Source organism: Mus musculus, chromosome 1 (genome assembly GCF_000001635.26).
Source record: "Mus musculus strain C57BL/6J chromosome 1, GRCm38.p6 C57BL/6J".
Classification (NCBI taxonomy): domain Eukaryota; kingdom Metazoa; phylum Chordata; class Mammalia; order Rodentia; family Muridae; genus Mus; species Mus musculus.
The window spans coordinates 92044547-92060446 of NC_000067.6; the positions used below are offsets into that span (position 1 = coordinate 92044547).

General features: G+C 45.6%; 1 protein-coding gene across 23 annotated transcripts in view; it reads right to left on the reverse strand.

Moving 5' to 3' along the window:
• The window catches only part of Hdac4 (histone deacetylase 4), a 266924-nt gene that overhangs the window by 115768 nt on the left and 135256 nt on the right, over positions 1–15900 (reverse strand). For 22 of the 23 annotated variants that reach the window (XM_017319488.2, XM_017319486.2, XM_017319487.2 and 19 more), the window contains one exon: positions 10355–10426. In XM_017319488.2, coding sequence (XP_017174977.1) covers positions 10355–10426 — 72 coding nt within the window. Of the gene's footprint in view, positions 1–4288; positions 5534–10354; positions 10427–15900 lie in introns of those variants that run through there. The other variant, XM_006529311.4, reaches the window with a different exon arrangement.

Genomic DNA, 15900 nt, shown 5'->3' on the forward strand with positions numbered 1-15900 from the left:
TAAGCATAGGCAATGCTGGCCCTCCTCAGCCTGGCCCTTCAGTATGCAGACTTCTCAGAGACTCTAGAGCAAGCTCTAGAGGCCAGTGGGGCATGTAAGGGCTGTTTGATCCACAGAGGCTCCAATCTGCATCTCCAGCCATTGTTCCTAAAAAGGAGTGGTTACAGCTGATTGAAAACAGGCATCCCTTGAAGCTATAAGAAGACTCTAGGAGTCCTAGCAACTCAAGACTTAAACTGAGGTAACAAGTTTAAAGAGCCTTGTTCTCCTAGCCTTCTGGAGAGGAGAGGAGGGCTTTTGCTCTCCACACATAAAAAACTGCTTTGGGTAAAGACTCAGTGGTGGCACTAATCCTACCTGTCCCTAAACTTCATTCTGAGGACAATAGGAAAATGTATCCTGTAAAGGCAGCCACAGGATTCTGAAAGCTAGTAAGCAGATGGCCAGCCGGAGGGCTAGCTGCAAGGATGCTAGGATGACTAGCTACCCTCAGCTCTGCATGGCCTCCTCCTGTTCTTCTAAATGGAAAGTACTGTTCTGTCCCTTGAGCTTCCAGGCTTGGTGCAGCACTGGTGATGACATGAATCAGGGCACTGAGGCCTGGCACAACAGATGCTAGAGCTTTGAACTGGATCTGAGTCTAGGGAAGGAGTGGAAAGGGTTCTCTCTTGGTGGAGAGACACGGCCCCACCCATTATTTCTACCATGTGAGGGCGCTGGTCATTATGATTTGCCCCACTTGCTAGCGTTTAAGATAGTGGTCTCAGGATCACATTTGAAAAAAAAAACTCAAGTTTGAAAACAGAAGCAGCTCTAAGAAAAAAGTGTTTCCTGGAGCCTTTGGGGCTTCTAGTCTCCAGTCCAAATACTGTCTCCATGTGTACCATTTGCTATTCCTCCAGCAACCCTATGTACTTACAGGCTGAAGATGTGGCTAAAGGATCTACGTCACTCTGTGGATTCTCAGAAGCCAGGCATATAATGTTGGCAGAGAAACAGAGGAGAGAACAGAAGAAAGGGGTAGAAGGCTGGTGTCCAACCAAGTCCAGAATACTTACCTCTAGGTGTATAACAACAAGCCACACCCACCCATAAATGTTATGTGCTAGCTTTGCAGAGATGTAGCAGATGCAAATGCATGAGCTTAGAGGAGACACCAGAGGATACAGAGGGCAAGAGAGAATGAATGCATAGACAGAAACAGCATTGACAGATGAGAACTTGCCCTTGACTTGAGATAAGCAGGTACACAAAGGACTAGTGCCTTGGATTCAACAGCAGAGTTACTACAGTGGTCACATGCTTCCAGTTCTATGCCAGATTATTCATGCCTTCCCCAAGCCTCCATGAAGCACTGACAAAAATGAATTTCAAGGAGAAGCCAGAAAACTTCCAAACATAGACACAGCTTGATTTGTCCTCTCCAAACTCATGTTGGTATTAGTTTCATGTTGGTATTAGTTTCGTGTGTGTGTGTGTGTGTGTGTGTGTGTGTGTGTGTGTGTGTGTTTGTGTTGGAGGTCAAGGAGCAGCTCAGCTTTGCATAGGCCCTCCGAGCCCTTGGAGCCCCTCTCGTGAGGTTGGACTAACCAACTTGAAAGAAGGTGCTGTACCTCTCCATACTGCTTTCCTTGTGTGTTCCTATGGATGAAGCGAAAGAACCCCAGCCAGAGGCTAACACCATGCTCTTGGACTTTCCAGCCTCTGACCTATAAAGCTAAAGTAAACTTCTCTCTTTTGTAAAGTACCCAGCTGTGATGGTTTGTACATGCTCAGCCCAAGAAGTAGAACTATTAGAAGGTGTGGCCCTGTTGGAGTAGGTGTGGCTTGTTGGAGTAGGTGTGGGCTTTAAGACCCTCATCCTAGCTGCCTTGAAGCCAGTATTCTGCTAGCAGCCTTCAGATAAAGATGAAGAACTCTCAGCTCCTCCTGCACCATGCCTGCCTAGATGCTGCCTTGTTGATAATGGACTGCACCTCTGAACCAGTAAGCCAGCCCCAATTAAATGTTGTCCTTATCATGTTGCCTTGGTCATGATGTCTTCACAGCAATAAAGCCCTAACTAAGACACCAGCCTTAGATATTCTGTCATTACAACAGCAAATCCTCACACAGACACATGCATTACCGAGAGCACCCCACCAGCCTAAACATGCTGGACAAGAACCACAAGTAATGAGACAAACAGAAGCGACCACCAGAACAAGAAAGCACAACACTTATATTCTGAATCTATGTCAACAGCTATAAAATAGTAAGTATAATACATCAAAAGTCTTATAAATTGTTTAAAGTTGAACACAGAAAATAATTGCCAGTCTTTTACATATAATAGTAACAGTAATAATAAGAATAAATAAATAATAATGATAAACAATAACAACAGAACCTGGGGGGAGGGGTAAAACTAAGAGTGTTCATGAAACACCACTAAGTTCTTGAGGCAGTATTAGGAAGAAAAGGAATGACGCAAAGGGATCCCAAAGAAAAAGTTCTTAAGGAAGCCCCAAGAATTACGATAGCTCCACAAACAAAACTACAGGTATCTGCTTGTTCCATGAAAGCAAGGGACAAAAAGAACAAAGAAACAGAAGGCAAGCACATGGGAGGGGTTGGTGGGAGGGGTTTTGGGGTTCCCTTGGCTAACCAGAAGCTTCCAGGGAATGTCTGGTCATATCATTCTGTGTACCCCCTTCCAACTCCAATTTCATCTCCCTGCATGTGGACAACGGGACACAGAAGCCCTTCAACCAGAAGAGCGGTCACTTCCACATCTGTCAGTATTCTCTTGCCGGCTACAGTTGCCAGGGCTGGAGAGTCATTTTGATAAGTGCATTTTTTTTTTTCAAGATGCTTACCAAACAACAAACATAAATTTAGTCCTGACGATGCTGCAGACATCTAAGGAACAAAAATGTCTTTACAAATCATTTCCAAGAATTTCTGTCAACACAGAAGACTTTACTGACAAGGATATCCCTTAGTTCTTGTCTTCAGAGGCTATGCACAACTCTAGCTAGCTGTTTGAGGGGTTCCTAGCGACACACCAACCCAGGGCATGAGGGCTACCACACCTGATGGCCTCACTGTACCTCTCTTGCATTCCTGACAGTGTGATTTTATTTGGAAGAGAGCAACTAGTGGGTCTGGAAACTAGAGCCTTGCACAGGCTAGGCAATGCTTTGCATGTAAAAAGCCCGCTATGCTGGCTGTATCAACAAGGGGCCACCTGGTGATGACTAGCCATCTGGGCTGATCTACTAAACATTGAAGTCAGGGTTAGACTTCCCCTGATGCCTATTTCAGAACTATCCTGAAAGTTCCTTAGAAAACTCTTTTAATGTTCCTAATTCGTTCAGCATCCCCCAAGAAGAAAACTATCTTATAAAAGTAGAAGACTTGCAAGCACATATGAGCAAGAACTGAAGATAAAGCCTGGTGCAGTGGGTGATAGCACTGGAGAAGCATACAAACACTTTCTGGAAACTATGTATCACCAGGACTTACCACCAAAACACAGTAAACTGCCCCAGACTTTCATGCGTGAGTGTCACTACCAAAGAAGCAGAACCTCCAGAAATGAGGAGGCAGAATCACGCACGGGAGACTTTGCTGTGATGACATTATAAACAAGGTGTTACTGGGAGACATTCTAAGAGTGAACAATTATACAGAAACATCCAAACCAGCATTGTATTATTGACTACTGACTCACCCAATGGCCACAGCCATGCTCACAGGTGGAAAAGTCTTCAGAATTGTTAACAGCCAACTTAGTCCTTGCCAGTAAGTGTTAAAGTTGGTCTAGTGAGGGCCCTGGGGAAACGTCTTACCTGCAACACCACTGGACCTGCTTACAACAACATATATCTCAAACTAACTTAGAAAGCAGTCTGATTACCCTAGACTCAATGGATAAAAAGGTATTATTGGAAAATTAAAAATAGCCCCAATGGTCTGGGAAGGGTACCAAATCTGCACTGTTTTTGCCATTCCAGTTACATAAGGTCAATATTACATAAGAACACAGAATTTCGGAATTTCCTTCTTAGCAACCTCCAAACACTTGGTTATACATTTCACCTACAGCTGGGCCACAGTAGGAACCACTATTACCCAACAGGAACAGCAGAAATATTTAAAAATAGATGCTTATTGCATGGGGTGGAAGGAAGGAATAAGAGCAAATTGAAAGCTGTATTGCTGGGGTCTGGGTCTCCTCCAGCTCCTTCCCCTCGAGGAAGCAAGAACATACAGCCTGGGCTTTCTAGAAATCATTTGACCTCACCTGACTTCAGATGGCCAAAGAGGAATGCAGCATCCTTCAAGGGCTTCCTGGATCCCTGGGGATAGAAACAGTGCAAAAGGCAACTGGAAATCTGGTGTGTGTTGGGCAGGCGTGGTGGTAGTTCAGATGGTGGCATCTAGAAGAATCTCCTGGGAGCTTGTGAGTCAGCCACCTGACAAATGAGTGACCTTGGGGAAGTGACTTGGCCTGCCAGTCTATTTGCTAACCTGTGCCTATTGAGGTACTTCCTGCAACTGACACAGCAGAACATACAAGGCACTTAACAGACAAGGTTGTTGTCACAAGATAACAGTTGTCATCATTTATTCTGAGCTGCCAGAGCTGAGCCTTGAACAAGTCCTCCTGAAACCTATGGAACCTGATGCCTCATATGTGGACACTCAGTCTCTTTGGCTTCAGCCCAGGCCCATGGCACAGCCCATGGAGAACCGGTAACAGAATGTTCTGCTACTTCTTGTAGACAGCTTCCACAGACTGCACTGGGAACAAAGGCTTTTTGGTGACCTTGAATGAAACCATATTTGCATCCAAGGTTCACCTCTGTGCCTTCTGAATCCACAACCCCACAAGGCAGGTCCCATCCACATTACCCAACATAGTTGATTAACATGACTCCACCATCCAAGTGCTTCATGCTAATGCCACTCCAGCTTCCACTCTGCTGTCTCTCACAAGTGTAGAATCACCCGAGAATAGCACTGACTGCCAGACTTCTAGTCCCAATGATTTTCTTTACTCCCACTGTACCAATCGGCTGTGCCACTATCCTATCTAGTTTGTCACTGGTCTCTATTGGGTCTTCATGCCCAATGCCCCTGTCCCAGATGGGCTACCATTCCCCTTCACAGCACCAACCAGAACTTCCAGGAGTCTCTCTCCTGTACACAAAGGCTGACTGCCTAGGACAGGTAAGTGACTGGTGATAAGTGCCATCACGGGGCCAGCATCTTTTCTGCCCCACCTTCCCTGCCTGCTGGTACTAGGGTATCTGTCAAAGCCTAGCACCTCCCTGTCTCCCCCAAACCAGTTCCACACCATCCAACGCTGCTGGAATCATCAGTTTCTCAAGAAAACTCTAACCACCTTCCCTGCCCCTGCCCTCTCTCCTGCCCCTGACTGCTCTCTGCCTTGACTGTTTCTCTAGTCACGGCCTAGCACCACAGAAACAGGGATCTCTGTTTAAATCACACATGCACATATCCCAAAAGCTAAGGACAGAGCCTGGATGCAGTAACTCCTGCCTACAGCAAGGAGTAAGTGAAGAATGAGCTGGAGCCTTTCTGGACGAAACCTAGGGCTCGCGTTCCCCACCGTCCTCTTACTCCCCATGGTACTTAAAACCTCTGACCTTTTCTTCCATTCTACACAAGTAACATACTCAAGTATCAAAAAGCAGACCATGAAACAAGCTGTCTCTAAAAATCCAAGGGCTCAGTAACTTCTAGCTGTGTATCTTAACAAAGGTTTACTGAAAAACTCATACTTTCAGATTTTAAAAACATCTAAGTATCATTTTTTTAAAGAACTATAAACGACATCAAAATAACTCCCTTGTGAAACATGTTTACAAAATGTTGGTATTAATGTTTTATAAATTAAATATTACAAGTCATAAAAATTATCAAAAGCCATCTCATCCCTACCCAGAGGGGTATGACCTAAAACTCTTCTATCCAAACAGAAAAGATGAAAATAAATGAGCAGAATGATCAACCCAAGAGAATAAGAACATCCAAATCAATACAGGGGAGGTAGCCCAGGGATGAGAGAATGCACACAGCACAGAGCAAGGAATCTATAGGAAAGGAACGGGCTCTTTGAAGGCAAAGTGGAGATGCCAGGGCCAGACTGACCTAGTGCCCCCATTAGCTCTCCTCTCAGTCAATAGACACAGCCCAGCAGGAAACACAGAGGGAGGGGTGTGGCTAGGGATGCTAGAGAAAGGGAGTTAAGACAGCTCCCTTTGTGAGATGGAGCTAGTATACCTCACGTTCTTTACCAACCTGACAGGGCCGCCTGCTTCTGCTCTCTGTTCTGGCCACTCAGCCCCTTGTCATGAGGCCTATCTATGATCTATGTGCTGGGGTTCTGGTTTCACATGGCAGCATGGGAGTCACTTAGGAACACCAGGACCTGAGTTGTGTCCAACCAGGTGTACAGGGTACAGCCCCAAAGTAATTCTTCCTTAAAGTTAACCAAGTGTTGGGAGTAGGAAAGATTACACAAGGCTAACATAGAGCTACTGAACACCCATCCAGTCTAACTAAGGTGGCCAAGACTGACAGAATCCTCTTGCATATCCTGGCTGACTCACCTGAAATACAAAACTAAAACCTACAATACAAATTGATAAGCACAGACTGAAAGTGCTTTGACCACAAATGATGTCACAGTGTATGAAACTGTGTTTGCACACTAGTCCTGTCATAAATGACAATTGAACAAACCCTTCCTTCCTGCCCTAGCTGCCTGGAACTCTCAAATATCCATGGAAAATGCAGCCTAGTTCTCCATCCACTGTATGACACAACCCTGGAGGTTATTCCTGAGGCCACTACACATAAAAAAATTCTTTTTAAAATTAAGAAATGGAGGGGGCAGGGAGAGCTCACAGATGTTATGAACAGCCTAGTAGTTTGTAAAATGTTTACAGTGCAGGTTTTAGGACCTGAGATTCATCTCCATAAACCATGTAAAAAAAACTGGTCATGGCGGTGAGTACATGTGATTCTGTTGTGAGGGAGAGAAGGGGACAATGGGCTTACCAGCCTAGCTAGTTTAATCCCAGACCTCTAGGTTCTGTATCAGGAAGTGGGTGGGTGCAAGAGAACACAACAGGATGGCCTTTCATCTCCACACTCACACATGTAGCACACACATGAGTATCTACCCAAATCAGTACTCCATAGAACCATCACATGCATGCAGTCTCAGAACACTGGGATCCAAGGAACTGGGACCACTTGGGTGCACAATACACACAGCGAGAACTGTTTGCTTTGGATAGCCACCCTGAGTGTTTGTTCAGCTCTAAACCCAAGAGCCACATACCTTTCCCTGCCTCATGCGACATCCTGTGGTGGACAAGGAGCATTTCTGGTCTGCAAGAGCAGCACAGAACTGAAGGAGTGGACCACCTTAGAAAGTCAGCAACCCCATATCCACCCAAAAGGGAAGGCTGCGTTCTCCCTCCCTGGACACTGGGGTAGTAAAGGAGCCCACGGGAAACAAGTGGACAGAGCAGAAAGGGCAGGGCTTAGGGTGGGGGTGGGAGACGGAAGCTCAGACCGCCAGGAGGGTGCACTCAAAGCTAGCAGCATTTCTAGTAAGTGATGACAGTGAACACAGAGTGGTAGGTGGATTGTCTAAAGAGACACAAGACCCACACAAGCAAAATAAACCAACACAATGTTGGGCAAGCACACTGTGTACGAGAAGTTAGATAGAACATGGGTGTTTCTTCAGATACTGACTGGCACAAAAGCCAGAAGTAGCCATGGGAAACATGGTGTGGGTTCAGCTGCAAAGTGCTCTGAGGCACAAAAACGGAAGCACCAGGACCGGGGACAAAGCAGAAGTGCTAATAGTCATCTGCTCAGAGTGAAGCCCGCCTGGCACCCTTACTCATGCCACTGGCAAAGCCAGAGAGTCCTTCCTACAGAGGAAGAAGCACAGAGCAGAAGCAAGGCTCAGTAGAGGCTGCAGGCTACCTGTGAGATGTTTTTGCCCCAGGATGCTGGTTCCCAGCAGCCATCTCAGAGTGGATTACAGGAGTTGAACAAGATTGGGAGTCTAAGCTACTAACAGTGGCCAAGACCTTGAAGGGCCTAGCCAGCTTTTGGGTATCCATGTCTCCTATAATGGACAGACAGTGAGCTCACCGCATAAAATAGGAATGTCATCAGTTAAGGCAGAGTCCAGACAGACAGACAATGCCTGGGAAGAAAACCTGACAGCACCATGTCCCCAGAGAAAGGAAGGGGACAGAAAACAGGGACAGTAGGCTGCTGCATGACCAGAAAGGACCCTAAGAGTAACTCTTCCGTCAGTCCCATCAGCAACAACATAATAGAGTGAACTAAGAGGCCAGTCGCTTGGAAAGCAGCTCCGACTCACCTCATGTCTCAGCGAGTCGCTTACTCTGTTAGGTGACAGGGCTGTGGTGAGGGCTGGCAGGCATCAGAGATACTGCCAGGCAATCTACTCCATACTGGGTAACCCACACCCCAGACCTTTCTGCTCGGCTACTCCTGATATCCTCGCCCCTGTTGATTCCATCTACCAAGAACCTCTCACGACTCCCTCATCCTTGCCTGCCCATTGATCTTCTTGTATCAGTGGCTTGCTCATTTGTGACAGTTCCTACTAGTCACACCTTTGCAAAGCCTCTGGGCTGGGCTGGAGGAACCCAGAGGCAAAGAGCAGGCCAACCAGAGGAAGAAGCCAGGATGCAACAGGGCAGGAGATGGTGTCCTGGGTGGGCTCAGGACAGGTCCTTTTCTGCTTCCGTCCACACTGAGACCAAAGCAGAATGAAAGAGGGAAATGAATGGGACCTGAACGCACAGGGCCCCTGGAGACTGCCCAGGTGGTAGACAGCAAAAGCAAAGAGCAGAGGAGGAAGGACTACTCTGAACTGGGTCAGGGGAGGTCTGGGCCGGCTGCCTTTGGGGAATTCTTTCAAAGAATGTCTTACACTCCCAAGAAAAACTCCAATTTGAGCACTCCACCAAAGCAGCAGCTGGTGGCAAAGAAACAGTCAGGGCAGCTTCCAGCCCTAATAATTCTTGCTACAAAATAGCAAGGCTTGAGTGTCATCACCAGAACTTTCATGAGTTCATAAAACAAGGAATGGTCTAGAAATGAAACGAGACTGGCAATGAGAGGGACTGCCTGGGCACTTTACCTACTCAAGTGAAAGGATGTCTGCTCAGATGAGACACACAGCTTGTCAGAAAATAGGTAAGGTCAGGAATACAGCACAACTAATAACCGCAAGAAGACACTTAAAACATTTCTGTTGTATAGTATAAAAATGCAACATTAAAGATATTTCACATCAATTTTCAAGTTTTTTTTAGCTCAATCTTATTTGTTCTGTGAGGCTTCTACATAGGCATAAAACCATGCTACACACACTCTGCCCTTCAATACTATAAAGATGTGTTAAACATGCCAGGAAATTAAGGGAGCATGGTACGGGGGTCGAGGAGGTGTGGTAACCCTTATTGATAGACCATGCTGGAGCAGAGAAGGAAACCAAGGGTGACAGGCACGGCAAACAGTGGTTCTTGAGCTGGCGATTCATTGCAACATCCTACGCCATCTTCAGCTAGTCAGTGTGACATTAAGAGATGACATTTATCATGGAACTACTAAAAAGCTGACACATATTTGAGCTCAGTGAGAACTCTGCAGGAAAGCATTACCATCCGTGCCTGAGAAACAAGAAAACAAAACGCAGGTACTCAGCAAAGGAGCTCATACAGCAACAGCAGCAGACGGGAGGCAGGTCAGGCCAGGCCACAGCACTGCAAGCCACAACCCATCCTCACACTAGACTCTCAAAGAGCAGGGTGCGCTGTTCATTGCAGAAAGATGAACACAAAGCCTACTTCTTTGGTTTTCTTAGAAACTATGTTTGTTTATCCTTTTTTTTCCACGGTCCATCAGGGCATGTAAGAAACTCTTATCTCATTCCACACTGGGCAAGAACTAGGAAACTATCTCCAAACGCCCAAACTATGGCAGCGTTAGACAAAATGACTTCAGCAAACTATACTTGAGGGAAAGTGTAAGTTAAAACTTCTCAAAACAGTCAGACTTTAAGCTGGACGTGCCCATGAAATATTTAGTCCCCTGCTCCTACTTCTGCTCAGTGTCCTAGGGTAAAGCCAATAGTGGCGAAAAGAGAGGTGGAGCCCAGGCACCAAAGACACCTGAAATGCCATTCGGCTCTTGTCACACTGACTTGTAAAGTGACCTGCACCTCCTGTCATTCTTCCCCAATAAAGAAGGACTTCTCAGCACAAGTATATTCACTTACCCGTGCTGGGCATGTGGTTCACACGGGCAGGATTCAGCAGCTCCACAGGCTGGTCTCGGCCAGAAAGTCCATCTGAGAAACAGAGGAGACACTGACTTCAGAAATGGTGAATTGACCAGTAAGTTTTCTGCAGGCAATGGTCCCCTCCTTTTAGAGGACAGTTTCAATTCCAGCACAGATTGTTTTTACTTGCCAGAAAAGATGAAAAGCTCTTTGTAGAGTAATCAAAACAGCCCCCAGTTAAGATATGGTGAACTGGGATTCCTGCCTGAAGGCATCTGGTGGAGCTAGCATGGCTCACACTCACACTTGGTCCACACTGAGCTTATCAGAAGTGGGCTTTACTGCAGAGACCACGAGCATTAAAATCAAAAGTTCCCCTCTTCCAAGATAACAATGAAGGGTCTGGACTTTGACACAAACAAAGCAGCTGTGCCTGGCAGTCAGAAGGTGCTGGTGTACTCCAAGCAGCCCTGGGGAATGCCTTGCCAGCACCAGTGGACTTACTGATTACATAATCATTTCTTTGAAAGTCACTTTTAGATCATATTCAGGAAACAATCGGCTGTTCTGACTTAGACAAGAATGAGACTAGAACCCACCAACCACCAACACTTGGCACTGGATGGATAAAAAGACTTCCTGGTACCTCTGTGTTTGCCAAACATGAAGGAAAGAAGACCCACAAAACCTCCCAGAAGCAGACCTTTCCTTTAAAAGCACCATGTAAAAGGTTAAACGTTCTGCAGTGACATGCATTCCACTGCAGACCTGCATCAGTAGCACCCATGCACTCATGCACAGTAACTTCACAGGGAGGGCATGGAGCTCCCATGGTCAGAATTTCAAAGCAGAACACAAGGAGGTAACAGATCAGGCCAGGCCACACAGTGGCCAATTTGGAGTCAATCTCTGTGAGGAATTTCAACTCTGAAGACAAAAGCCTCAAGCCAGGAATCCCCAAACATACCCTTCCAAAGGAGAGAAACAGCAACATGCAGACAGCTCTCTGAATCACACAGGAGAAAGAGGGGGACTGCTTCTCAGTCTTGTCCAGAACCAAACAAGGATGTCAGACAGCTCCCTTCCCTCCAGTAACAGCCTTCATCCTAGTTCTAGCTCCCTTAACTTTCATAATGGTCAGAAGAAGCACACTGAACTATCTGGAGTATTGTTGCTTCAGAAGGAAGACAGAGAGGTCACTGCCAAACCTTATAGTCACAAATAATCACCCTGCCACTTAGAGACTGAAGGCCTTCTCAGGAGCACTGCCACCTGAGACACCCACCCGACCACAGGTTGTAAAACCAACAATAGTGTCCTCGAACTTTATGTCTACTCAAAAGAGAAATCTCAAGGGGCAGAAAGCACTTCCTAAGCCTTTTCTTCCTGGAAAGAAATAAGTATTCATCGTAGAAAGCAGTAAAACGCTCCAAAGGGTAGGCGTGTGTGTGTGTGTGTGTGTGTGTGTGTGTGTGTGTGTACATACATACTCATGCATGCACGTACACACACATAGAAAGTTACAGCCTGCCTTGCTCTGAGGGCTCTTCCTGTTCTTGCCCCCAGTGCATCAACAGAAGGCCTCTACCAGTCTCCTCTATGTCACCAGTCTCCTCTTTTCCGTCTGGGAAAAGCCCAGGTCTATTAGCTGACCAGTTCAGAGCACTCATGGAGACTATTTCTGAAGTAAGGGCTTGAATTGGTTGGTATCTGCCCTGAGCTCTAAGGACCCAATGACTCTGACTCTGACTCTGAATGACACACAATAGTGCCTACTGCACTCCTGAAAGAGACTTACCACATTTCCAAGTGGCTGATGAACAGTGCAAGCTAGAGACACAGTCTATATCTTCATCATGTCATATGACCAAGTTTTGGCCCATATGCAGGACTGGTGTATGCCATTTAGCGTTCAGGATGTACTCACCAAGCATACAAATTTGCTGTCTCAGCTCAAATAACAATACAATGAGATAACATGTATTCTACATATAAGTCATAACTTAAGCCCGACATGGTCCAGCCTTTCCTAGAACACTACCTCTTCCACCAGCTACGTGATGTCCTCTGATTTGGCTCTAACACTATCTGCCACATTGTTCACATTGATACTACTGTAGAGAATGGGGGAACTTCAGGCCTAAATTATTAAAAAGCTTGTTCTAAAAAACAAACAACAATCCCTTACATCTTAAGTTACATGTCATTCTGAATACAACAGCAACAAAAACAACAAACCCTTACATCTTAAATCACATTCTGAATACCAAATGCAAACTTGAGTTCTCCTGCCCAGTCTGCGAGCCAAACTTTGTTCAGCAGATCCACTTTGGGGATATGCCACCTACTCATTACTCAGCAGCTGTTTCTATTACCAGACCAAGTGCCATGGTACTGCCAAGCTTACATCCAAGCAACTCTTGTTTTACTTAATAGCAGCCGGCCACAAAGCACAAGACAGTCATGTAGCAATTCTGGCACACCAAGGAGAAGCTGAAAAGGCCTCTCGGTCCATCTCACTATCATCCCAAGAGAGTAAGTGGTACACAGGACAGAGTTTTGAAAGATCACACACAGAATTTACACGAGCACTTTGTTGTGTTTGCTCTAATTATTAGCTGTTATTCTCTTGATATACCTGATTTGTCAATTCAACTTTATTACTGATACACGTGCGTAGGGAAAACAGCACACAGAGGAGTAAGCACCCACTGTGGTTTCGGCTTTCACTGAGCATCTTAAAACATGACCTCGTGGATGAGGGGCCAAGTGTTTTTGCACTCAAGTTGGGTTTTTTGTTTTGTTTTGTTTTTTTAATTAAGGATGAAAATTAACACCTATATGAAGAGATGCACAATGCCCAAAGACATCCTAGCCCTATAGAGTTGGGCTGACTGTGAGATTAGTCTGTTTGTTTGTTTGTTTTGGTTTTGGTTTTTTGAGACAGGGTTTCTCTGTGTAGCCCTGGCTGTCCTGGAACTCACTTTGTAGACCAGGCTGGCCTCGAACTCAGAAATCCGCCTGCCTCTGCCTCTCGAGTGCTGAGATTAAAGGTGTGCACCACCACGTCCGGCTGTGAGATTAGTCTTAACTGTCATCTTGACAACCTAAAATCACATGGATAGAGAGTCTTAATGAAGAATTATCTAGATCTGGTTGGCCTGTGGGAATGTCCATGGGGGACTGTTTTGACAGTCAATTGATGGAGGAAGACCCACTGTAAATGTTGGCATCTGGATTCATGGCTGGGCCCTAACTGTTTAAAAGTGAAGCTAGCTAGCTGCAAGCACAGATGCATTCATTTCTCTCTGATCTGGACTGGGAATGTGTTGTGATTAGCTGTGACTTCTCTTCAGTGATAGAAGTAGAAGCCAAAGAAATCCTTTCTCCCCAGACTTGCTCTTAGTCCAGTTTATCATGGCAACAGAAATGAGGCTGGAACAGTGATCATCCTCTTCCTGGCAACAAGTTCAACATCACTAGTAAAGAGATTTTATGAGCCAATTTCTAGCCCTCCTGCCTCTTTCTTTACACTCAGTGAATAGGGCTGGGAACCCCAACCCTTGAATCTCAGACTTTCCAGTGACCAGACTCCCAGTCAGTCTCTAGCCTATACTGGATTTGAATGAAGAAGAACAAAGGCATCCTACTGCTTAAGAGGAATCTGTATCTGAACACCCCAAGCCCCTTCACCCCACAACACACACAAAGAGCCCAGCTGCATCTGTGATGCTGTTAAGTCTCCTAGAGATGCTTTAAAGTATGCAGTGTCAAAACTCTTGAGCTACTTGGTCTTCTTCATAGATACCTGATATTTTCATTACAACATTTAAAATATTAAAACATAAAAATATTCACGTTGTTTAAGTACTGTAAATGTCCACTTTAGTTAGTTGATGCACACCGGCAATGGGGCATCCTTGGCTCTCACTACTCTTCCCCCTTCTACTTACCTATCCATTTCCTCTCCAGCTCTGCACACAGGAAGTGACAGTGCAGCCGGCACTCCCTTCCCCAGCCATGTGCTGCTTTCTCTTACAGTACTAGGCTGGGGCTATCAGCAAAAGGATAGTAATCAAAAACTCCTGCCTGTCTCTAGTCTCCCCGGCAATGCTGTTTTGGCAAGAAGCACAGCACCTATTGTAGGTTTCTGACTGGTAGCTTTTACCATGCTAGTAAGGAAGCTGCCTGGTGTTTCTGGTGTGCCAAGACAGATCTCTAATTAGGTATGGTTGCTCAATGTATTTAACTTTTCTGTATCAATCAAGAGGCAGAGAAACTCGTCCTTTCACCTCAACTTTGGTGAAATTCTTTTTCTCAACAGCAGCCAATATTGTTTCCCTCAGGAAAAAGACCTGGTCAAGTTGGACAAGTTTTGAGAAAGAGAAAAACAGCCAAAGGCTAGAGACAGTAAGTAGTTAGTGAGATCTGAAACCCTTTCTACTCTGGAGTCAAAACTTGGAGACTCTTCTCAGGCTTAGAGTCACACTTCTGCCCACTGGCTCTAAAAGAAAGAGAGAAAATTAATACATTAAAGTACTTGGTAGAGGACTGAACTGGGGAAAGCTGGGATGGTTATAATAATGAATGGTGTATTCCTTTTCTACTGGAGATGTTTTAAAATATATGGCTAACATGGAACCTTATAGGTAGGGGGTAGCCATGATAATCACAGTCTTCATGATATCCAGTCTTCCTGGCCACTGAACATTTTAAAAACAATCTTTGTGGCCAGATTCTCTGTAAACTGTCCCCCCTCCTTTTTGCACCTACTTTAAGACAGTTTGTGTGGGCAGTTGCTCATGAAACACAGATTGTATCTCTTAAGGTTCTTCACAGGCTTTCCTTGGTTCCGATGGCCCTGTCAGGACCTGTCAGGTCATGCCCTGCCCTCATTCTCATGAGCAGACTTAAGAGGAAGACAGTGAGTAAGACCTAGACAATGAACTACTGGCTATTCCTATCACCTCATATCAAGGGCAGTTCTATAGCACAAACATGGTATGTCTACTCAAAATATAAGTTGAAACCTGACTTCCAAAGCAACTGTGCTATGTGGTAGAAGGCACTGCTCTAGGAAAACAGGCTTCTTTCTCACACAGAGCACGCATGGTTGCCATAAAGACAGCTCTCCTGTCATGCTTACACAGCTAATGTCCACCATGTTACATGGAGCAACGTACCTTTACCAGAGAATGGCCAGATGCCAGCAACTTGTTTCTGAGCTTTCCCATTGCCTTCTATATAAATTAGCCAGGTTTGGAGTATTCTGTTACAACAACAGAAAATCAAGCTAATAGACATAAAGTGCCAACTTCCTGTGTGAGTGCTGACCACCCGTGTGACTGAGGTACATTTTACTGTTGTTACAATATGTCTTTGATTCCCTAAATGTCACTACTATAGGTCAGACACAAAAAGTTACATGCACTTTTCTCCCCTGCCTGCATCTCAGATGATGTGAGCTGACAAGGAGCACCTCATGGGCAGAGGGTGGCAGGTACTGGGCCTAAGAAGTCAGGCACACAGGTACAAGTGCAGGG